At 39.0% G+C, this 26,525-nt stretch overlaps 1 protein-coding gene across 1 annotated transcript in view; it reads left to right on the forward strand.

Annotated features, from left to right (window-relative positions):
- Idua (alpha-L-iduronidase) overlaps nt 1-26,525 on the forward strand; it is a 193,507-nt gene that overhangs the window by 46,986 nt on the left and 119,996 nt on the right. Inside the window, exon 3 of the mRNA XM_090374630.1 lies at nt 11,460-11,600. Within this exon, the coding sequence (XP_090230756.1) occupies nt 11,460-11,600 (141 nt within the window). The remainder of the gene's footprint in view (nt 1-11,459; nt 11,601-26,525) is intronic.

Genomic DNA, 26,525 nt, shown 5'->3' on the forward strand with positions numbered 1-26,525 from the left:
TTGTTATCCTGAGAGATCTTCATTCCCTGGACCTGAGAGGACACTTACCTTATTTCATACAGAATTTCCTACAACACAGAACCTTTCAAGTTCGCTATCGGCAAGTCCTTTCACAAACATACATACAAGAAGAAGGAGTTCCGCAGGGCTCTGTACTCAGTGCAACCTTATTTGCAATTAGAATAAATCAGATGACAAAAAATATTCCAAAAGCTGTAAATTCATACCTCTATGCTGATGATCTTACTATCTCTTGCAGCTCGCAAAACATGAGCTTTATTGAAAGGCAGCTGCAAACATCTATAAATAATATTGAGCTATGGATGACACAGAATGGTTACCGATTATCCTATCAGAAATCTAGAGTCATTCATTTTTGTAATAAACGAAAAATGCATCCAGATCCAGAGGTACAATTAACAATTCATCCCATCACAGTGGTGAATAGTATTCGTCTCCCTGGTCTGATTTTTGATAATAAACTGAACTTCTCAGAATATATCACATATCTAAAGACTGCTTGCTAGAAAAAATGAACTTATTAAGAATTATCTCTTCTGCATCGTGGGGTGCAGATCGGTACACCTTACTTCACTTGTACAGAGCCCTAATCAGATCTCGCCTTGATTATGGCGCCCTGATGTATGATTCTGCTAGGGAAAGCGTGCTAGCACGTCTTGCCCCTATTCAACATTCTGCCCTGAGGATTGCCGTAGGTGCTTACAGGACATCGCCAGTGCAAAGTCTTTATATCGAAGCCCATGAACCTCCGCTCAGCCTCAGGAGAAAGATGTTACTTCTGAACTATGCAGCCAAAATTCAAAGTCTGCCTTCTCACCCCGTTAAGCTAATACTTAATGATCCACAGTTCACAATGTACTACAGAAATAAACCTAGAGCAGTTCGACCTACTGGCATCAGATTACAGGAATTATCACAAACTTGGAATATACATCTGGACAAAATCCTCCATGATCTGAACGGTTCAGATCCTCCATGGTCTTTTATTAAACCATTCTGTGACAGCTATTTCCTAAATTGGGGAAAACATTCACTTACAAATACCAATATACAGCAACTGCATACTGCTCACACACAAAATTACCCAAATTTTATGCAAGTATACACTGATGGATTCAAGTCTGGTAGTAGAGTCGGTGCTGCAGCTGTCTTTCCCTTTAACACTATCTCTGTTTCACTTCCCACCGAATGCGGCAGTTATACAGCTGAATTATGTGCTATCAAGCTTGCCTTAGAAAACATTCTCCAACTGTCCATCCAAAAAAGTGTAATATATACTGACTCACAGAGTTCAATCTTACTTAGCCTTGCTAAATTCTTCCTCAGCAACACATCCCTTAATAAAAGCTATAAAATTTCATCTGATGCATATCCATGATTGCCAGCAAGTAGTCATCTTTTGCTGAATCCCGGGCCACACTGGGATATCAGGGAATGAAAAAGCAGACTATGCAGCCAAACATTCATCCAACATAGCATTGCCAGATTACTAGCTTCCATATATGGACTACAGATCCCATATAAGAAATAAATGTAAGGAACAATGGATACTTCTGTGGCAATCTCAGCCGAATAACAAGCTTCGTGAAATAAAACCTGAACCACAGTTATGGGCTTCCAGTTTTTGTGTAAACAGAAAGGAAGAAGTCATCCTGGCTAGAGCACGAATCTGGCACAGTCAGCTCACACATATTTTTCTTCTTACAGGAAACGATCCTCTGCAGTGTACGCACTGCACCTCTGTTCTCACAATAGTAGTTGTTGGTGACTCTATTGTCAGGGAAGCAGGGAACATGCTTTGTAAAAAGGATAGGTGGAATAGGAACAGGGTATGTCTGCCAGGGGCAAAGGCTGATGACGTTGTAGAGCGGATATCATCTTTTAAGGGCACAAAAGGTGATATAGTTGTACACGTTGGCACTAATGATATTAAGAGTAGGAGACCGGCGGAATTACTTAGCAAGTACAGGACACTGCTGAAAAAAAGCCATGAATTAGGGTTGCATTTGAAAGTGTCTGCAATTCTGCCCAGACACGATAGGAAGAAGTATATGATGAGAGCCTTGTCGATCAATTCGGCCCTGGAGGGATTGTGCAAGGCTCAAGGGATAGAATTTTTTTCGGCCTGGACTGTACTTGTTAACAGGAGAGATTGCTTCTACAGGGATGGGATACACTTAAATAGAAAGGGTGCAAGAATTTTTGCTGATGCTGTCGAGGCAGAGTTAGGTGGGTCGGAAAATTGCTAGTTGGGGGGATACAAGGACTAATAGATTAACAGTAGCCACTGGCAGAGGTGGAAGTGATTCTTGCACTGCTTCTATTGAAATGAGCAGAAGCCTGAAAAACAAGATGCAGGATATTTCAGAGACTGCTGGGAGTCATTGCGGTACAAGTAAACACATGGGTTGTGTTAGGATAGCCAAGAATAGAAACAGGTGTATGTATACCTGCGTGTACACCAATGCTAGGAGTTTGGTAAATAAATTTGATGTATTTGAGGTATTGCTCAAAACATCAAAGGCAGATATTGTTGGGATATCAGAGACGTGGTGTCACACAGATATAAGGAATGCGGAACTGGAATTTGGGGAATACAACGTGTATAGAAAGGATGGACAGGAGGGGAGGGGAGGAGCGGTTATGCTATTAGTTAAGAAACACAAAGTCCAAGGAAGTGAAGGCAGTTGACATCGATGGAGGGCAGTGTCGAGTCAGTTTGGTGTGACATAAGCATAGGGAAATCAAAATTGAGAGTAGGAGTGTGCTATAGGCCTAATGACTCTGATGAATATAATAAGATATTGTACAGGGAAATAGTGGGCCAGTAAATCAGAGAGTCTTATAATGGGGGATTTTAATTTCCCAGATATTTACTGGAATTTGTGGGTTGGTCACTCGCACACTAGAAAGGCTTTTGTGGATTTATTGGATGATTGTTTTCTACATCAGCATGTTCGTGAGGCAACAAGAGGGAGCAATATTCTTGATCTGATTATCAGTAGTGATTCTTCATGCATTACGAATCTGCAGATAAATGAACCACTAGGTGGCAGTGATCACAGTGTGTTGAAGTGGGATTTACTCAAGGAGGTAACTACCATCAGAGGTAAAGGGAAGGGTTTTTGTTTTCGTAAAGGCGACTATGATGGTCTGAGACAGTATTTAAATTCTATACAGTGGGACCAACTGATGATGTTACCAACAGCAAACTCAAAATGGGAAGCATTCAAGGAACTAATCTTGGAGGCTACCAGGCTTTACATACCAACTAAGAAATATTGTTCAAAGTTTAGGCCTAAATTGTTGTCAGATGAACTAATGAGACATGTGGCAGAGAAGAAAAATGCATGGGATACATACAAATTAATGGGTGACATGGAAGCCTATGATAGATATAAGTTGGTCTGTAACCAAGTCACAAAGGAGATTAGGCAGGCAAAGGCAGACTACGAAAAATCCTTGGCAAAGGATGCAAAGAAAAACAGAAAAGAGTTCTTTACCTATTTAAACTCAAGAAGGAAAGGGATGAATCAGATTGGTCCACTGGATATTGATAGTTCAACAGTTGCGGATCCTGCTCAGGTGGCTAACAATCTAAATGAGTATTTTGCATCTACATTCACGCATGAGAAGTTATTCGGAAAGGAGAATGATGTAGGTAAAGTAAACATTGGCAGTGAACTGGATGATTTTGTAATAACTGAGAGGAAAGTGGAGGAGAGATTGTTGAGGATAAACATAAAAAAGGCACCTAGGGTGGATGGGATCTATCCAGTTATATTAAAGGAGGCAGCAAAGGAAGTAAGCAAACCCCTAGCCATAATTACGAGAGCTTCTTTGGACTCAGGGGTACCCATAGACAGGAGAATGTGCAAATGTAACCCCAATTCACAAAGGAGGATCAAAGGCTGACACAAGTAATTATAGACCTGTTAGTTTAACTTCTGTTCCAGGTAAATTAATGGAGGCACTGGTTAAAGAAGCACTGCAGGATCATCTAGACAAGAATTCAGTTATAGCTCAGATGCAGCATGGTTTTGTTAAGGGCAGGTCTTGCCTGACCAATTTGATTGGATACTATGATGTAGTCACAAAAGAACTGGATGCAGGGAATAACTTTGATATTATATATTTGGATCTTTAAAAGGCTTTTGATACTGTTGCACATGGAAGACTGCTGCACAAATTGGAGCAGTGTGGCACTGGCAGAAGACAGAGAGTAGTAATCAGTGGACACTGCTCATCGTGGACTAATGTTATTAGTGGAGTTCCTCAGGGTTCAGTGTTGGGTCCGTTGTTGTTTTCGGTGTTTATGAATGATATTGATGATGGGATATCAAGTTTAATGTCCAAGTTTGCAGATGATACAAAGGTTGGCAGAGTCGTTAAGGACACCACTGACGCTATGCTGCTGCAACAGGATCTGGAAAGGTTGAACAGATGGGCTGAAAGGTGGCAAATGAAGTTTGACATTGACAAATGTAAAGTACTGCATATGGGAAACAGTAACCCCAGAGCAACGTATCAACTCTGCGGTACTACACTGACGGTGGAGAATGAAAAGGACCTGGGGGTAATTGTGCAGGCAGATATGAAGTTCTCTGAGCAGTGCAGACGAGCTGCAAGAGTAGCTCATGGTGTCTTGTCAATGATATACAGGAATTTTTCTAGCAGGGATAAGGAGGTGATTATTCCCTTGTATAAGGCAATGGTTAGGCCACATCTTGAGTACTGTATACAGAAGTACTGTTTCAAGAAGGATGTAGAGCTGCTGGAACATGTACAGAGAAGGGCAACAAGATTAGTGAATGAAACAAAGGGTTGCTCTTACGAAGAAAGGCTTAAGTTTTGCAAATTACTGAGTCTGGAGACTAGGCACCGGCGAGGTGATCTGATAGAGGTGTATAAGGCTTTGAATGGTTTGAGCATGCTCAATGGGATTCTTCATCTTGCTCAGAATAATCAGCTCAGAGGGCATAAATTCAAATTGAGGAAGGATGGATGTCGGATAGATGTGCGGAAATTTGCCTTTCGCCAGCGGGTGGTTGGTTATTGGAACCGACTTCCATCTGTTGTTGTTGAAGTTGATAGCCTAAACAAATTTAAGGCTCAACTGGACAGGTATTTCGAGCGAACAGAGGGGTGAAATGGGAGTGGTGTGTTTTTTTTTTTTTTTTGGCTGATGCTGAATAAGCTTGCTTTCTTGCATCATATGCCTCTACTAATGCTAATGCAATAAAGCACATTCTTGTTGAATCTACCTTATACACTGATGCCCGAAAAGTCTCACTCAGTAACCTCCAAAATCTTGAAGAACCTTTGACACTCCGACAGCTCATAGGTAATGATGCAAATCTCCCAGAATTTTCTGCTTCTTAAAACGGATACATCTGTATAATTGTTTCTAACTGTTTTTACAGACCCCATGTAATCCTCATCTCGTTTATAGGCGCAATGTAGCCTAAGTAGCCCTTGCGTCAGAAATAATCATACCAATACCAATACTCCTGACATTACTGTAGACACAATTAAGACTAAGTATTCTTCTATAGTTTACTACCCTTACACACCTCTTGAAATTATTTAAGCTTGTTTCCCTATCTCTCACATCCAGTTCATTTGAAACATTGTTACACTCAGAACATCTTGAATCAGCTGTTGTGACAACAAACAAGAATTCTTGAGGTGATTGCAAGCATTACTTTGACCCATATCATCAGATGAATGCAGATCTATATTACACTTCCCCCCCCCTAGCTAGCAGTTTCCCTGAACCGTTAAAATATTGTCAATGATACTGGCAAAAATCCTTGCACCACCTTTATTCAAATGAATACTGTCTCTACAAAATAGATTCCTTTTACCTAAAAGTGCAGGGCACGTTGATTTAAAAAAAAAAAAAAAAAAAAATCCCACTCCCCCTAATTTTTTGCAAATTCCCTCAAGTCCCTCAATCCACAAGGCTTTCAGAATATAATCCTTCCTATCTTGTCTGGACAGAATTGCAGACACATACCATCCAGACCTAACTCAGCAATTTATCAGCATTGTCCTATATTTATCCAACAAATGATCAGGTCATGTTCATTTAATTAATATTTCCCCTTTTCCCTGACAACAGAGTAACCAACAATAACTGCCTGAATGGTTTGAGCAGGCTCAATGCTGATGGGATTCTTCTTGCTCAGATTACAAACATGAGGAGACATAAACTCAAATTGAGGAAAGACAATTGTAGAATAGATGTGTGGAAATTTGCCTTTAGCCAGCAGATAGTTGATTGCTGCAACAAAATTCCATCTGTCGTTGTGGAAGTTGATGGCTTAAATTAATAAAGAAGTGTACAAACGTTTAGAGCAAATGGATGGATGAAATGGGAAGTTTTTTTTTTTTTTTTTTTTAGCTGATGCTGTATAAACTTGCTTTCTTGCATCATATTCCTCTGCTAATGCTAGTATGTTCTGTTGTAAATGTCTTCTCTAGTACTATAATTCCTATACATCAGTCAATAACAATGGAAGTAAAACCAACTCAATTGGTGCCTCCGTAGCCAGGTGGGAAGGAGCAGCAGTGCATAGCACAAGCTTCTTGATTAGACCGGGGTTCGAGTCCATCACCACCAAATACGGAGGATGCTTAAAGTTCAGGGAATGACCACCGCATATCCTGGAGCAATGAGACCAGCACATTCTGTCTTGGGGATTGCTGCTGTGTTGCATGATGCACAAGTGTGAGCTCTGCCATTGTTGGGCTTCTGAGAGCTTGATGGAAGCCCATTTTAATTACTTCAAGGGCATACAGCGTACTCTTCAAGCTCTCATAAACACCCATCGGAATGGTGAGTTGGCACCTAATTTCTTCACACACTCTTCACTGAACACACATCCCCCCCCCACTTGGCTGTATCATATCCAATTCCAAAAAGTCTGCAAACATTGCACAAGTAACACATTTTGTTAGGCCATGATTCTTAGGAGAATCATCCCATTCAGTTCTGCCCAAGCAACAGCATTCCTGCTACTTTGAGCTCGTTGCTTTTCCACTGTAGTCTGTGTCATGATTTCTATATAAATTCAATTTAATTTGACAATACTGCACTAAGATAATATATACCTAAATGCAAAAATATATATTACACTATCAAGTTTAGTTCGTGAACAACAAGTCATCATCCTTGGTGTGTGTCTACTGATAAAATTTTTTATAAAGAGTATTTTCCTATAAAATTTTACCCTAAAGGGTTATTAAAATGGATCTGCTGCCTGGGACAACAGGACTGTAAAGGAACAGGGATGGACCGTATGTGTAACTGATCCATTGAATCTGCTCTTTATAATATGTCACGTGATACTGATATAGAATTGTTTTGAAGACTAAATGCACAAGACATAATGTTATGGGTTGGATTTAACTATATAATATTGGTGTAAATACACCATAGTTTACCCATAAGTTTAACTACATAAGTAGTGTAAAGGCATTGTTTGATTTTATCTCATAACAACAGAATAAACAACAATAGAATAAACAACACTTCTCTAATAGAGGAGACTACTGTTATTTATTCTCAGTGTGCACAGACAGCGTATTCCCAGACAGCACCGTTTCAGAGCTTGTTAGCTCACTGATTGGTGGGCAGGTACCTGCCCGCCCACCGATAAGTGAGCATCCTCGTTTTAATCAGGATATAGAGCTGCTGGAACGAGTACAGAGGAGAGCAACAAGATTAGTGAATGGAACAAAGGGTTGCTCTTACAAAGTTTTGCAAATTACAGTGTCTGGAGACTAGGCACCTGCAAGGTGATCTGATTGAGGTGTGTAAAGCCTTGAATGGTTTGAGCATGCTTAACGTGGATGGGATTCTTCCTCTTGCTAAGAATAATTGCCTGAGAGGGCATAAATTGAAATTAAGGAAAGACAGTTCTAGGATAGATGTGTGGAAGTTTGCCTTCAGCCAGCGGGTTGATTGCTGGAACAAACTTCCATCTGTTGTTGTAGAAGTTGATAGCTTAAATAGATTCAACTAGACAAATATTTGGAGCAAGTTGATGGGTGAAATGAGAAGGTTTGGGGTTTTTTTTGGCTGATGCTATATAAGCTTGCTTTCTTGCATCATGTGCCTTTACTAATGCTAATATGGATGGAAAATCAGATTCAGAAGCAAGTGCCCCTGAATCAATGGCCATCAAGGAAAAGCAAGAAGTATTTATGAAGATATTAAGGATAACCTCAAGCCAAGTTCGTGGCAAGCATCAGGTGGTTTAATAGGTTCAAGCATTGCACTGGTTTCCAAAACATTAAAGTTTGCGGTGAAGTCACCAGTGCTGATTCTGCAGCTGCAGAGAAATTTTGTGATGTGTTGGAAAAAATCCCTTCTAAATCTCCGCAGCCCTCGACTTCCACAGTGGTGTGCTTATCAGATGGAGATTTAATTCTGAAACAGTGCTTGAAAGGTAAAACTTGCTGATGTTATTCCTGCCTCCTCTCTCTTTTTGTAATTTTATAATTTTGAAATTTATGTAATTTTGTAATTTTTCCTGCTCATGAGATAAAAAAATCGAATAAATAATTCTATTTAAATGTTCGTTGAACATTTCTTTTTTTGCTTCAATCAAATTCAGCGCACATAGTTGCGAGTGCTGCATAAGCATTTCAGGAAATTCCGATTTACGTAGAATTCCACAGAACGCAACCCTTACGTAAGTTGGGGAGTGGTTGCACTTGGATTTCACGAAAGCTTTTAATAGCGTTGCGCATGGAAGACTACTGTACAAATTGGAGCAGTATGGCATTTAAGGGCAAATTGCTACAATGGATAAAAGGATGGTTGAGTGGGAGAAGACAGAGAGCTCAATGAACACTGCTCTTCGTGGACTAATGTTATTAATGGAGTTAATAACATTAGTCCACGAAGGTCCCCCAGGGTTCGGTGTTGGGCTCTCTTATAGTTTTTTGTATTTATCAGTGATATTGATGAAGGTATATCAGGCTTAATGTCAAAGTTTGCAGATGATACAAAGGTTACTTGTGTTGGTAATAACAGTATGCTATTATAACAGGATCTAGAAAAGTTGGGAAGATGGGTTGAGACGTGGCAACTGAAGTTTAACATTGACAAATGCAAAGTACTGCATATGGGTAACAGTAACCCTAGATAAAAATAACCAACTGTGTAGTACTACACTGAGGTTAGTGGAGAATAAAAAAGACTTGGGGGTAATTGTGCGGTCAGATATGTTTTCCGAGCAGTGCAGGTTATGGGGTCTTGTCAATGATGTATAGGAATTTTGCTAGCAGGGATAAGGAGGTTATTATTCTCTTGTATAGGGCAGTGGGCAGGCCACACCTTGAGTACTGCATACAGATCTAGAGACCTCATTTTAGGAAGGAGTAGAGTTGCTAGAACGAGTACAGAGAAGGGCAATAAGACTGGTGAGGAGGAACAAAGAGTTGCTCTTACCAAGAAAGGCTAAAGTTCTGCAAATTACAGTCTTGAGATTAAGCACCAGCAAGGTGATCTGACTGAGATGTATAAGGCCTGAATGGTTTGAGCAGGCTCAATGCTGATGGGATTCTTCTTGCTCAGATTACAAACATGAGGAGACATAAACTCAAATTGAGGAAAGACAATTGTAGAATAGATGTGTGGAAATTTGCCTTTAGCCAGCAGATAGTTGATTGCTGCAACAAAATTCCATCTGTCGTTGTGGAAGTTGATGGCTTAAATTAATAAAGAAGTGTACAAACGTTTAGAGCAAATGGATGGATGAAATGGGAAGTTTTTTTTTTTTTTTTTTTTTTTTTTTAGCTGATGCTGTATAAACTTGCTTTCTTGCATCATATTCCTCTGCTAATGCTAGTATGTTCTGTTGTAAATGTCTTCTCTAGTACTATAATTCCTATACATCAGTCAATAACAATGGAAGTAAAACCAACTCAATTGGTGCCTCCGTAGCCAGGTGGGAAGGAGCAGCAGTGCATAGCACAAGCTTCTTGATTAGACCGGGGTTCGAGCCCATCACCACCAAATACGGAGGATGCTTAAAGTTCAGGGAATGACCACCGCATATCCTGGAGCAATGTGGCCTTAGTTGCTAATGCTCCTAAAAATCAAATAACAACCAAACCAACTCAATTAAAAGTTGTGTTAATACACTCTCATCGAGGTTACTTATATATACAAATAGCTGCCTTATTGTCTTAGCTGAAATGATTTACCCATGAATAATAGTTTTTCAAGCAAACTGATTATTGAACAATTAGTGCCTAGTGTAAGTTAGTAGTAAATCACCGAAGCAGGTGAAATGGCACATCATTGTTGTTATATCTCATATTGCGAATGCCTTCACAACAAGTTGCCCTGATATTGCACTACCTTGAATAATCAAGGCTTCACCAATGAAGAAGACTAGTCTTACTTATTCTCAGTGGATACCACCACGACCCAGACGGCATTGGTGAGTGGATAGATAGGTAACCATCCCAGTTACGAACTATAACTCCACAATATGGGAGATGCCAGATGATGTGCAACAGTAAATACTTAAAAGGTTTTAGGGCCGGAAGCCTCAGACTATGGAAAATTCACTAATCAAACAAATTCCAAACTTGTTCGATTAGTGAATTTTCCATAGTCTGAGGCTTTCAGTCCTGAAACCTTTTTAAGCAAACAGATTATTTTCAACCTCAGTAAGTACAGTTACAATAATAAAATCACCTTTAGCATTTCCAGACTAGTACAACAAAGTCAAAACTAAATTAGTATACATTAATGACAATGGTAAGATTCTAGTTTCAGCATTACTTTTACCATTTTCAACAGTTCTTTTAAAATGGTATAACAGTGTTTAATATTGTAACTGATCATAATATCCATTAAATTTGTTGATTATTGTTTTTATCACATTTAGAAGGTAATAGAAAGAGTCATATATTAAAGTCTTTAAAGCATTTTTTTTTTTTTTTTTTCAATTGTATTGCTTGATACACTTTCATCATCTCATACTTGAAGATGCACTACTCAAATGGCAGCTGAAATGTTTCCATCTACATCAGATATTAAATCATCTTTTTAATGCCAACATTCAAGCATCCTTCGGAATATTCTTATTACAATCTCATCTGAATTTATAATTTATCTTGCTTATGCTTATATTACTTGGAACACCAAACAGATTGAAATTCATCTAACAAAACCTTACAACTAAATATATTTTTTAAATAATCAGATGGCACTTCTTTATTTAATGATATTATATCTGTCATTTTATTATTCATTCCTTAGATGAGAAATAATTTGTTTTACCATTGAACAGTGTGCATATGCAGTGAAATAATTCCAATAAGTATTTTAGATAAACATGTTAAATCAATGTTTTTAAAATTAGCTTTCAGTATAAAATGTGAATTTTGTTAACTTTTCTAAACCATTTTAGTCCACCAGATCCTCATCAAGAAGCTTTTAAGTTTCTTTTAAGTCCAGATATGCATCAGAATATTGCCCTGATTGGTAGCCTTCCTAGTCAAGGAATTCATCAAGTTCGAATCCATTGGCTGCTTGATTTAATCAGAGCCAGGTAAAATACTATTACTGATGAAAATCATATAACAGATTTCAATATAATTTTAATAATACTTTGTTGTGTACTCAGACTAGTTTATATCTAGTGTAGGCTTCTGTATTGCCTGATAATTATAAGTATGCCATTCATTTTTCTTCTCTACCACAAGACTCATCAGTTCATTCTGTGTAGTGCGACCAACTGGTGATGATACCAACAACAAATTCTAAATAAGCATTCAGTGAAGTAATCTGTAAATGTATTTTGTGACAACCGAGAAGAAAGTGGAAGAGAAACTTGCAGCTAAATGCAAATAAGGCACCCGGAACAGAGGGGATCTGTCCAATTATATTAAGAGAAGCAGCAAAGAGGTAAGCAGGTCCTTGGCTATAATTGTGAGAGCATCCTTGGTTTCAGGAGAGTTCCCTATAGACTGGAAATATGCAAGTCTCTCTGCTATTCACAAGGGGTAATCAAAAGATGAAATGTGCAATTACAGAACTGTTAGTTTCACTTCAGTTTTAGGGTAAATAATGAAGTCACCCGTTAAAGAAGTAAAAGTTGCAAATTAAGTTTAACATTGAAAAATGTAAGGTTTTGCTTAGAGTTAGCAGTAATCCCAGAATAACACACCAGCTCATGTGGTACCATATGTAGGGTAATGGAGAATGAACAAGATGCAGGGTAATTGCCCAGTCAGACATGACACAAAGTACAGAGCAGTGCAGACAGATTGCTAGGAAAGCTTATGAGGTTTTGACAGTGATATATAGAAATTTTTTCAGCAGGAATAATGAGGTGATTATACCCCATCTTAAGGCAATGGTTATGCCACATCTTCAGTACTGCATACAGCTCTGGAAGCCTATTAGAAATGATGTGGATCTGTTGGACTGGCTGCAGAGAAAAGCAACAAGGTTAGTTAGGGAAACAAAAGGGTATTCTTACTAAGAAAGACTTCATCTCTGCAAATTGCATCAACTGGAAACCAGACACCTGTGAGGAGATTTGATTGAGGTGTTTGAGGGCATGAATGGATTGAATAAGCTAAATTCTGATGGCATCCTTTCTCTTGTCCAAAACACACATGAGGGATGGTTGCAGAAAGATGTGCAGAAATTTTCTTTCAGCCAATGGGTAGTTGATTCTTGGAACAAACTTCCATCTGCTGCTGTAGAGGTCGGTAGTTTGAATAATTTTAAACTACCAACTTCTGCAACACCAGATTGACATTTGTTCCAACAAAAACTATCCACTGGCTGAAAGATTTCTAAACATCTATTCTGCAACTATCCTTCCTCAATTTAAATTTGTGCCCCTTTTCCATTAGGTGCATTGTTAGAACAAGAGTAAGGATGCCATCAGGATTTAGTTCACTCATTTAAGACTTTTTCAAAGCCTTAAATGCCCAATCAGGTCTAGTCACAAGTGCCTAGATTCATAATGCTGCAATTTGCAGAACTGAAGTCTTTCTTGGAAAGAGTACCTTCTTGTGTACTTGACTAATCTTGTTACATTTGTCTACACCTGTTCCAAAAGAACCACTTCCTTCCTGGTAGAAAAATATCTGTGTATCATTGATCAAACACTATGAGCTGCCCTTTTAGTCTCTCTGCACTTCTTAGAAAACTTTTAAATATGACTACACATTTAGCACCACGTCTTTTTTCATTTCATTTCAACTCTACTACCCTAAATGCAATACCACGTAGTTGTTAAGTCATTCTTGGATGAAACTAGAAAAATTGTTAAGAGTTCATGGACAGGTGATGTAGGAAATGTTTTTTTTTTTTTTTTTTTTTTTGCTGTATAAGCTGCTTTCTTGGATCATTTGCTACTACTCATAAGCATACACAAAATTTTTCATTAAATTTTCAAAATTGAGGTTGAGTTTAAAAAATCATTGAAAATATCTAAAAAAATAAAATCCAGAATTGCAGTGAATTTCGTTTTTTTTTAAACTGAAATTGGGCAATTGCCAACAGGTATTATCTTCTCCATTGATTTTTCATAGCTATTGTCATGCTGTAATCTATTAAAACTGTGTCCACACTTAGTTGGAAACAAAAAATAAGAGATGCCAGCATCTCTTAAACTGCCGACTTCAACAATAACAATGGAAGTTTGTTCCAACAGTCAACCACCCAGTGCCTAAAGGCAAACTTTCACACATCTGTCCTGCAACCATTCTTCCTTAATTTGAATTTATGTCTCCTCATGTGTAGTCTCAGCAGGAGGAAAAAAGCCATCATCATTTATCTTATTCAATCTATTCAAAGCCCTAAAAATCCCATTCAGATCTTCCCATGCCTATTTTCCAGATGCTGCAAATTGCAGAACTGAAGCCGTTCTTGGTACAAGTACCCTTTTGTTCCCTTCAACAATCTGGTTGTCCTTCTCTTGACCCATTCCAGCAGATCTACATCCTTCCTAAATTGGTGCCTCCAAACATGTATACAGTACTCAAGATGTTACCTTACCCTGCTAGCAAAGTTTCAGTATATCATTGACAAAACTCCCTGAGCTGTCCTGCCAGCCTGTCTGCACTGCTCAGAGAACTTCATATCTGACTGCACAATTACCCTCAGGTCTTTTTCATATTCCACTAACCTGAGTGTAGTACCACACAGTTAGTATGTTAATCGGGGATTACTGTTACTCATATGCAGTATATTGCATTTATCAAAGATATAAACTTCAGCTGCAATTTCTCAGCCCATCGACCTAATTTCCCTAGATCTTGTAGCAGCTCGTCCTGATTACTGTCATTAACCACCCTACCAACCTTTGTATCATATGAACTTAGATATAATAACCCTGATATACCTTTATCATTACTCCCTGTGGTGGGCCGGAAACTTTGGCAGATAAGTCCTCTTGCCAAGGGCTAAAAGGAACAAATATGGAAAATACAGACCATGTAGACGTGGAAAATGAAAACCCAAAGAGACGGAAGACTGATCGGATGGAGCACCCCGTCCATCTTTCTTAATCTTCCACTCTTTAAGTAGTCATGAACTACTTAAAGACAATTTACTCAGCCTATGAGTAAATTGTCTCCCTTTGTTATACAGAAACATCTGGAGGGTATTGCAGGATCTCCCAAGATGGTGAAGAGACTGCAATCAGGAGACCTTTTAATATAAACCACAAATCAAAGATATTCTGAAAAGCTTTTACAACTAACAAGCTTTACCTGGCATTCCTGTAAAAAAATATCTCCTCACGCAACCCTAAATTCATCTAAGGTTGTGATATCTAGTTGGGATTTATTAAATGTCACTGAGGAAGAAATAACCCAACAACTGCAGGGACAGAACGGAATTGAAGCAAAAAGAATAATGATTAAAAAAGATAATCAACTGGCACCTACCAGAAATATTATCCTTACCTTCAATATGCCAAACGTACCCTTCTCTCTAAAAGCAGGTTATTCATTTTGTCGTATTCACTCCTACATTCTCAACCCTTTAAGATGTTATAAATGCCAAAAGTATGGTCATTCTTAAATTGTATGTAGAGGAATTCCTGTCTGCCCCAACTGTGGGTTCTCAGACCATACACAAAATGACTGTACAGCTACAAAAATGACATGTCCAAATTTCAAAGGTTGACCATCTTGCATATTCCAAGACGTGAAAAATGAAAAACTGAAAAAAAAAATAGTAAAATACAAGGTCGAGAACAAAGTCAGTTACGAAGAAGCAAGAAAACTAGTTGCACCAACTATATTTGCTTTGTCTGTGGACTTGGATTGTTGCTTGTGCAGGTTGTAGCTCAGAGAGAACATTTCTAGCCCAATCAGAAATTGATTTATTAGTAGGAACTGTGACATCGGTTTGAACCATTCAAACTGCCTATGCAAATGCGTAGGTAATATTACCTACACAAATGCTGTAAAAAAATATCAAGCTGTCTCCTTTCAAACTGATGTCACAGTTCCTACTAATAAATCAATTTTTGATTGGGCTAGAAATTTCCTCTCTGAGCTACAACAAACTGTGTGCAAGCAACAATCCAAGAAGACCACAGACCAAGTAAATAATACTCCTCTGACAATACCAGCGGCATCTCTTCCTCCAATGATTGCTACCACATCTCTCATTACAAACTCAAATGCTATGAAAAATATTCAGGATACAACTATGGACACAGATGGCACATCTATAAAGAAGATCCTATTTTTGAAATCCATGCCGAAGAAGAAGAAATGGACACTGGTCAGCCAGTTCCCTAAAAAAAAAACAAACAAAAATTGGAACGTCATAAACCGGTCACCTTTAAAAAGCAGTCAGAATCAGCTCCGTCAACTAAACACAAATAATGCCTTTGTTATAGCATCACAATATCAGATTGGTCAGAAAGACTGGCCCTTAAAAAATCCATGCTGCAATTGCAGTATAATTGAATTCATGTCTAGATGGTCCTGCATTACTTCATTAACTGATGATTCCATTATTTTCCTGGAACAGATGTTAAGCTAACAAGTCTGTAATTAATGATGTTATCTTTTGATTCCCCTTTGTCAATTGAGGATATATATGTACAAACCCCCCCCTTCCCCTGAATCCAAGGATGCTCTCATATTTATGGCTAAATGTTGGCTAAACTCTTTGGCTGCCTCCATTAATATAATTGGAGAGATTCCATCCATACTAGGTGACTTTTTATGTTTAGTTTCAAAAATTTCTCTTTTTCTTTTCCTTCAGTTATCATAAAATCATATAGCTCCCCATTAGAGTTTGATAAACTTCTGGCATCCCCTTCCCTAAAGAATCCTTTGATGTAGATACAAAATACCTAGTCAGTTTATCAACAACTTGAGCAGATTAATCAACTGTTAACCCAATGTTAATCAACCCCCTTCCTCCTACTGTTAATATAAGCATAGAGGTCTTTGCTGCTGTTCTTTCTCAGAGAATTCTCATAATCTGCCTTAACTTGCGAGCCTTCTTTGTTACTTGATTATAGACTAGTTTATATATATACCTTATGCTTTTACATCCCATGCATTTTTCCTCTCCACTAAAAGTCTCATCAGTTCATCTGGCATTCATTTAGGTCTAGTACCTTAGTTATTGCAGCATATAATCCAATAAGGATTATATGCTATCGAGGCAGTGTTGGGCGAGTCGGAAAACTGCTAGATTGGGGGGATACAAGGAATAATAGATTAACAGTAGCCACTGGCAGAGGTGAAAATGATTCTTGCACTGCTTCTATTGGAATGAGCCGCAGCCTGGAAAATAAGATGCAGGATATTTCAGAGACTGCTGGGAATCATTGGGGTACAAATAAACACATAGGTTGTATTAGGGTAGCTAAGAAAAAGAACAGGTGCATGTATAGTTGCGTGCACACTAATGCTAGGAGTTTAGTAAATAAATTTGATGAATTTGAGGTATTGCTCAAAACATCAAAGGCAGATATTGTGGGATTTCAGAGACATGGTGTCACACAGATATAAGGAATGCAGAACTGGAATTTGGGGAGTACAATGTCTACAGAAAGGATAGACAGGATAGGAAGGGAGGAGGGGTTATGCTATTAGTTAAGAAATACATAAAATCCAAGGAAGTGAAGCCAGTCAACATTGCTGGACAGTGCAGTGTCGAGTCAGTTTGGTGTGACATAAGCATTGGGAGATCAAAATTGAGAGTAGGAGTGTGCTATAGGCCTAATGACTCTGATGAGTATAATAAGAAACTGTACGGGGAAATAGAGTGGGCCAGAAAATCAGAGAGTTTTATAATGGGGGATTTTAATTTCCCAGATATTGACTGGAATTTGGGAGCTGGTCACTCACACACTAGCAAGGCTTTTGTGGATTTATTGGATGATTGTTTTCTACATCAGCATGTTCGGGAGGCATTTAGAGGGAGTAATACTCTTGATTTGATTATCAGTAGTGATTCTTCATGCATTAAGAATCTGCAGGTAAATGAACCACTAGGTGGCAGTGATCACAGTGTGCTGAAGTGGGATTTACTCAAAGAGGTAACTACCATTAAGGGTAAAGGGAAGGGTTATTGCTTTCGTAAAGGCGACTACGATGGTCTGAGACAGTATTTAAATTCTATGCAGTGGGACCAACTGATGATGTTACCAACAGCAAATTCAAAATGGGACGCATTCAAAGAACTTATCCTGGAAGCTACTAGGCTTTACATACCAACTAAGAAATATTGTTCAACGTTTAGGCCTAAGTGGATGTCAGATGAACTAATGAAACATATGGCAGAGAAGAAAAATGCATGGGATACATACAAATTAACACGTGACACAGAAGCCTATGATAGATGCAAGTTGATCTGTAACCAAGTTACAAAGGAGGTTAGGCAAGCGAAGGCAGATTACGAGAAATCTTTGGCAAGGGATGCAAAGAAAAACAGCAAAGAGTTCTTTACTTATGTAAACTCTAGAAGGAAGGGGATGAATCAAATTGGTCCACTTGATATCGATGGGTCAACTGTTGATGATCCTGCTCAGGTAGCTAACAAACTAAATGAATATTTTGCATCAACATTCACACATGAGGAGTTATTCAGCGAGGGGAATGCCAGAGGTGTATTCAACTCTGGCAGTAAGCTAGATAATCTTGTAATAACTGAGAGTAAAGTGGAGGAGAAATTGTTGAAGATAAACATAAGAAAGGCACCTGGGGTGGATGGAATCTATCCAGTTATATTAAAGGAGGCATAAAGGAAGTAAGCAAACCCTTAGCCATAATTATGAGAGCTTCCTTGGACTCAGCGAAGGTACCCATGGACTGGAAATGTGCAAATGTGACCCCAATTCACAAAGGAGGATCAAAGGGCGACACAAGTAATTATAGACCTGTTAGTTTAACTTCTGTTCCTGGAAAATTAATGGAGGCACTAGTTAAAGAAGCACTGCAGGATCATCTAGACAAAACTTCAGTTATAGCTCAGACACAGCATGGTTTTGTTAAGGGAAAGTCTTGCCTGACCAATTTGATTGGATACTATGATGGAGTCACAAAAGAACTAGATGCAGGGAATAACTTTGATATTATATACTTGGATCTTAGAAAGGCTTTTGATACTGTTGCACATGGAAGACTGCTGCACAAATTGGAGCAGTGTGGCATTGGAGGCAAGTTGCTGCTGTGGATAGAGGGGTGGCTGAGGGGGAGAAGACAGAGAGTGGTAATCAATGGACACTGCTCATCGTGGACTAATGTTATTAGTGGAGTCCCTCAGGGCTCAGTGTTGGGTCCATTATTGTTTTCTGTATTTATAAATGATATTGATGATGGTATATCAAGCTTAATGTCAAAGTTTGCAGACGATACAAAGGTGGGCAGGGTTGTCAAGGACACTAGTGACACTATGCTGCTGCAACAGGATCTGGAAAGGTTGAGCAGATGGGCTGAGAGGTGGCAAATGAAGTTTAACATTGACAAATGTAAAGTACTACGTATGGGAAACAGCAACCCCAGAGCAACGTATCAACTCTGTGGTACTACACTGACAGTGGTAGAGAATGAAAGGGACCTGGGGTTAGTTGTGCAGGCAGATATGAAGTTTTCTGAGCAGTGCAGACGGGCTGCAAGAGTAGCTCATGGTGTATTGTCGATGATATATAGCAAAACTTTTTCTAGCAGGGATAAGGAGGTGATTATTCCCTTGTATAAGGCAATGGTCAGACTACACCTAGAGTACTCTATACAGGTCTGGAGGCCTCATTTCAAGAAGGATGTAGAGATGCTGGAACGAGTACAGAGAAGGGCAACAAGATTAGTGAATGGAACAAAGGGGGTCCTCTTACGAAGAAAGGCTTAAGTTTTGCAAATTAGTGTCTGGAGACTAGGCACCAGCGAGGTGATCTGATAGAGGTGTATAAAGCCTTGAATGGTTTGAACATGCTCAATGCTGATGGGATTCTTCCTCTTGCTCAGAATAATCACCTGAGAGGGCATAAATTCAAATTGAGAAAAGACAGATGTAGGATAGACGTGAGGAAATTTGCCTTTAGCCAGCGGGTGGTTGGTTGGTGGAATAGACTTCCATCCCTTGTCGTGGAAGTTGATAGCCTAAATAAGTTTAAGGCTCGGCTGGACAGGTATTTCGAACGAACAGAGAGGTGAAGTGGAAGTGGTTATTTTTTATTTATTTATTTTATTTATTTTTTTTTGGCTGATGCTGCATAAGCTTGCTTTCTTGCATCAAATGCCTCTACTAATGCTAAGATTTGTCAGATAAGACTGCCGCTTAACAATTCCATGCTCAGACTGCAGTTTAATTGAATTCCTGTTTAGATGGTCCTCCATTAGTTCTTTAAGTAGTGACTCAATTATTCTCCTTGAACAGACATTATACTAAGCTAACAGGTCTGTAATTATTCATGTTACCTTTTGATTCCCCTGTGTGAATTGGAGATACCTTAGCACATCTCCAGTCCATAGGGACCTCCCTTGAATCCAAGGACGTTCTCATAATTATGGCTTCACGGTTTGCTTAGCTCCTTTTCTGCCTCCCTTAGTATAATTAAATGGATTTCACGAAGTGTTTTTTTTATGTTTAGGTTCAACAATTTCTCTTCCACATTCCTCTCAGTTATCACAAAATCATTTAGCTTCCCATTAGAGTTTGATGACCTTCTGGCATTCCTTTCTGTAAAGAATTCCTCAAGCGTGAATGTAGATGCCAAATATCTGTTCAATTTCTCAGCAACCTAAGCAAGGTCATCATTAGTTAAACCGCTGACATCAAGTGGCCCAATGTAATTCAACCCTTTCCTTCTATTCTTTTCTTTCTCTATACAGTTGTTTATTGTACCATCAGATTCATTAGGTCTATAACACACTCCTACTCTCATTTTTGCTTTCCCAGTTGTCACACCAAACTGACTCAACATTGCACTGTCCACCCATGTCAACTAGATGTAACTTAGATTTTTTGTTTTTTAATTAACAGCATAACTCCTCCTCCCTTCCTCTCCTGTCCTTTCTGTACACATTCTACTTCTCAAGGTCAAATTCTGCATTCCTTATATCTGTATGACACCATGACTCTGATGTCCCAACAATATCCACCTTTGATATCTTGACCAGCACGTCAAATTCATCAACTTTATTTACTATATTCCTAACATTGGTGTACAAGCAAGTATACATGCACCTGTTCTTACTCTTAGTTACCCTAACACAGCCCACGTATTTACTTGTTCCATGATGACTCCCAGCATTTCTTGAAATCACCAGCACCTTGCTTTTCAGTCTGCTTCTCATTCCAATAGAAGCATTGTAAGAATCACTTTCGCCTCTGTCTGTGGCTACTGTTAATCTATTAGTCTGTGAATCCTCCCATGCTAGCAGTTTTCTGACCCACCTAAAACACTGCCTCAAGAGCATCAGCAAATATTCTTGCACCCTATTTATTTAAGTGTATCCTATCCCTGTAGATATTCTTGAACCCCTTTTATTTAAGTGTATCCCATCCCTGTAGTTATTCTTGTACCCCTTTTATTTAAGTGTATCCCATCTCTGTAAAAACAGTTTCTCCTATTAACAAGCACAGATCATGCTGTGAAAAATTCTACCCGATGAGCCTTGCATATTCTCTCATTGCCAAATTGATTGACATGGCTTTCAACATGTCCTCCCTCCTATCATGTAGGGCAGGTGGAACATGGTAAGCCTGCTAAGCATAAGATGCACGAAAAAAAGCTTATAGCACAAGCAAAAAACCTTCCTCATTTCACTCATTCATTCACTCCAAATGTTTGTCTAGTTTTGCCTAGGATTTATTTAAGCTGTCAACTTCTACAATGACAGATGAAAGTTTGTTCCAGCAATCAACTACCTGCTGGCTAAAGACAAATTTCTGTACATCTATTCTACACCTGTCTTTCCTCAATTTGAATTTATGTCCCCCTCAGGCGATTAATCTGGGCAGGAGGAAGTATCACATCCACCTCAATCAGATCACCTTGCTGGTGCCTAGTCTCCAGACACTGCAATTTGCAGAACTTAAGCCTTTCTTTGTAAGAGCAACCCTTTGTTCCATTCATCAACCGCATTGCCCTTCTCTGTACTCTTTCCAGCAGCTCTGCATCCTTCCTAAAATGAGGCCTCTAGACCTGTATACAGTATTCAATGTGTAACCTTATACGAGGGGATAATCACCTCCTTTTCCTTACTAGAAAATTCCTGTATATCATTGACAATACCCCATGACCTGCTCTGGCAGCCTATCTGCACTGTTCAGAAAACTTCATATCTGATTGCACAATTACCCCCAGGTCTTTTTTCATTCTCTGTCACTCTGAGTGTAGTACCACACAGTTGATACATTACACTGAGGTTACTGCTACCCATATGCAGTATTTACATTTGTCAATGTTAAACTTCAGTTGTCACTTCTCAACCCATCTGCTGAACAGCTCATCTACTGCAACAGGATCTAGATCCTGTTGCAGTAGCATACTGTAATTGGTGTCATTAATACCCTGCAAACCTTTGTATCATCAGCAAACTTGAACGTTAAGCCTGATACTCCTACATCAGTATCATTAATAAATCCAGAAAACAGCAATGCACCCTGTACGAAATCCTGTGGGACTCCACCAATAACATTAGTCCACGAAGAACAGTGTCCATTGATTCCCACTGTCTTCTCTCACTCAACCATTCCTTTATCCATATTTGCAATTTTCTCTTAATGCCATACTGCTCCAAATTGTACAGCAGTCTTCCATGTGCAACAGTATCCATCTCTTGTCGTGGAAGTTGATAGCCTAAATAAGTTTAAGGCTCAGCTGGACAGGTATTTCGAATGAACAGAGGGGTGAAGTTGAAGTGGTTATTTTTTATTTTATTTTATTTTTTTATTTTTTTGGCTGATGCTGCATAAGCTTGCTTTCTTGCATCAAATGCCTCTACTAATGCCAATGCTAATGCTAATATAATATAAAGGTGTCAACGAGTCACCTGAAAACACCAAGGAATGCAAGTACTTCAGATTTCACATATGAACTTCAGGGACAGACTGTTACATGTGGTAATTTTTTTACATTGTACAAACTAGGTTGGATGCACTGCAAAAGTAATCTTTCTGCCAGAAATAGCATATGATAACAATAAATATCACAATGTATCTTTCAAACTTATTTCATAAAGGATACCAGTATCATTTTATATAAGGTGCTTAAAAAAAAAAAAAAAATTAAGAAAAAGAAAAACAAAGTGTTGTTCTCAGGAGCACACTGCATAATTACAAAATTGTTAGTAACAGGAATCAAGAAAATTGTCAATTGTAAATATGCCAAGCACATCATATGGAAGTACGTCAGATCAATGTCATACAATAGCATATAGGTGTATAGTGAACTAAAGGCAAACAGTAAAGTTAAATCACATACTCGGTCATTTTATTCACTTTATTCGATCAGTTATGCTGCTTTTCTATACTGTAGAATGTAACACAGATCTCCTATTAGCTCTCTTTTTCATCAGCAATGAGAACGTCTTGTTATTTGGTCATATATGAATAAGAAGTTGTGGCTTCATTAGTAAAGCAACAGTTCATATTCCGTTTTATTTTTACTATTCCTTGAAAAACCTGAAAACTACAGAAATAGTAGTATATGTTGGAGTTGGTTGGTTAATGGTATACTGTGGAAACTGCAATTGCATGTCCTTCTTTCCTTTTGTTCATTCAGTGAGGTTTTCATAGCATATATGCAGCATACTTTTAGTATTCAACTTATCACAACAATGATCACACAAGTGGTATGAAAGCAGAGGTAATAAGTATGTTTAACCATGATTTTTAATGGACCAACATTGTGATTTGGTGTAAACTGGCCACACACACACACACACACACAACACACACACACACACACACGCAATAAAAAATTTCCAATGAATTGACACATCCATTCATAAAGCCACTTTATATAAGTTTTAAAAAAAAAAAACCTCTCCTCAAATTGGCACAGGTGTTGACTGATGATCCTGACCTGTATGAACCTATTATAATAGGCACTATTAACGTATGGTTTGTAAATATGAGTCGTTGTTGTTGTTTGTTGTTTTGGTTTTTTAAGAGCATTAGCAACTAAGGCCATAGTGCTCCGGGGATATGCAGTGGTCATTCCCTGACCTTTTCGCATCTTCCGTATTTGGTTGTCACGGGCTCGAGCTCCAGTCTAATCAAGAAGCGTGTGCTACGCACTACTGCTCCTGCCCACCTGGCTACAGAGGCGGTATAAATATGAGTCATCCCCTTGATTCTTTCCTTCTAATGATAAAATCTTACATTATTATTATTATAAAAATGTCTTCTCTTTTATGGGGTTTTTTCTACCTGTGACAGGTACTGGTACCAAGTGCATGGGGTTGTTGGTTGTGTCCGATTATTATTGTTATTATTACTGTTGGTCAAGGAACTCTCTTACTATCCTACAGATGTTCAGGATCATGGCTCTAGAGTTCCATGTGAATGTTCTCTGGGAGGCCTATTGCTGCTAGGTTCTTGAGGAGGCTCTTTGGCATTGTAATGGTGGTTGACATATCTTTGACTTACTGTTTTAGGTCTGAGTGCTTCGTGATCTTTTCCTCGTATGTTTTCTGGAGGTTGCTGCTGTTGGGCACTGCTATGTTTATCAGGTAGGTACTAATTTCCTTCTTGTTGATGAGGGTTATATCTGGTCTGTTGTGTAGGATCATCTTGTCCACAGTAATAGGCATAGTCCCAATATGTCTTAGTAGATGTAGAGGTTCTGTAGTATGGCCTGAGGCTTGTAATGCAGTAGTAGTAGTAATAGCAAATGATGCAAGAAAGCAAGTTTATATAGCATCGGCCAAAAAAAAAACACAGTTCACCCATCCGTACCCTCCAAGAATTTGTCTAGTTCTTCCTTGAATTTATTCAACCCAACTGCTTCCACAACAACAACACTTGGAAGCTTGTTCCAACAATCAACAGCCCGCTGGCCGAAGACAAACTTCCACACATCTAAAGGAAGTGTACTGCAAATGTGGTGTACTGCAATCCTTTGATCAACTGGTATTTCCTCACTAGTACCTATTTATGTATGTATTATCCTGGCAACCTGGTCGTGTCTGTGAGTGTACTCTGTCTGGGTAATCACCCTGCAACCTGTGGTGATGTGCTGGACTGTTTCTGGAGGCAGGTGACATCGACAACATATGTCATCTGTTATTCCAGCATTATTGGCGATGTATTTCCTATAGTTCCTAATGTTGATTTTCTGATCTTGAATGGTGAACGTGAATCCTCTGGTCTCAGGGAAGGGCTTTCCTTTCGTGAGCCAAGCTTTGGAAGCAATCTTAAGTTTGTAGTCTTGATGGAGGTCATTGTAGTGTCTGCCATAGTCTCTTATTTGCCCATCTTTGTCATTGTTTCTTCTGTCTGTGTGAGTGTGGTCTCCTTGTTGAGGTTGAGTATTGTATGTCAGCTGTCTATCTTTCTTATGGCTTGGTAGTTGGTGCTGGGTTTTCCTGGACGTAATCCCATAGATTCCTAATCACCTTCTCTCATTCAATGAGGTCACTCAAACCTCACCCCCCTCCTTCTTTATGGGCTATGATAGGTCTCTCAATGGCTAACTTCGGGTGCCATTGGCAGCTCATGGCCATCATCTGGTCGATCTCATAATCTCCTCCAGCTCTATGTTGGTCCAATCTGCGATCCCAAAAGAGTACATTAGTACTGGAACTGCGTAAGTGTTTATGGCTGTGACCATGTTCCACCATTCAGTTTTGATTTTAGCAGGCTTCTCGGTCTCTGATAGTATTTCTCAGTCAGGTGTGCCTTGATTTCCATTTGTTCTAACTGGTGGGTGTGCATCATCCCCAGATGTTTGTGTGTGTCTCTCTCTCTCTGTCATGGCTTCAATTTCTTCACCCATCTTCAGCTGGTAGATGAAGATGGGTAAAAGATTGTTCGACTAGATGTCCTTGATGTAATTCATGGGTCTTATATTTACCTAGGCCAAATTACATTCTGATGTCAGTGCTAAACTCTTTGGTGATCTAAAGTAGCTGGTTTGGTGTCACCCATGTACAGCAGGTGAGAGAGAGAGAGAGAGAGAGAGTGAGGATGTACATGTTCTTCCTCCCTTCTTTTACAGTATATCCATACTTGCTGTTATTGAGCATGATGGATAGTGGTTTGAGCGCTAGATAGAACCATAGTTGGCTCAGAACTTCTCTCCAGAAGATTCCTCTTCTGATGGTTATCGGTCTGGTAATGATGTTCTCGACCTTAATGGTGGTCCTTCATTTTGCCATGGTTGCTTCTAGGAAATGTGTGGGTGTCAGGTTGACTTTGTAGATCTTCAGTGTCTTTATCAGCCAGCTATGGGACATGGATTCGAACGCCTTGTGGTATTTGATGTAGGCCATGAAAAGTTGCAGTGCTTCTTGTATTTTTGCTCCATAACTGCAGCCTCAATGGTCTGATATCTTCTTAGTTATGCAGCTGGTCAGGACCTTGTATGCTGTTGGGAGACATGTGATTGGTCTTTATCAGGTATTTCTCCAGGTTTTGGTGTCTTTGTCCTTTAGCTTTCAGATATATAAAATCAGAAATATAAATTTAGGCACAAGGAACTACAGGACAAGTACATGGCACAATGAGCCATATGAAATAAATAAGACCAAAGTGGTGCAAGGAGGCACTGATCTTACGAAGTCAACATGAGATGATAAGCTATAAGCCTTCTACTCTTCTTTAATCAAGTTCAAGCAGCACTAATCTTCTCTGGAATAGTTTCTTGGAAAGCCTGAACATCTTCCTCAGTCTTAATTAATTGAACCTCATTGCCCTCAGTCAAGTGGGCAAGATTTGGACTAGCAAATAAAAATTCATTTCTGAGATCCAAGTACTCATGACAATAATATAAAACATGACTTCATGTCTCCTGAGCCATGCAGTGACACTGCGA

This window comes from Mastigoproctus giganteus, chromosome 5 (genome assembly GCF_048544385.1).
Source record: "Mastigoproctus giganteus isolate SK-2022 chromosome 5, ASM4854438v1, whole genome shotgun sequence".
Lineage (NCBI taxonomy): Eukaryota > Metazoa > Arthropoda > Arachnida > Uropygi > Thelyphonidae > Mastigoproctus > Mastigoproctus giganteus.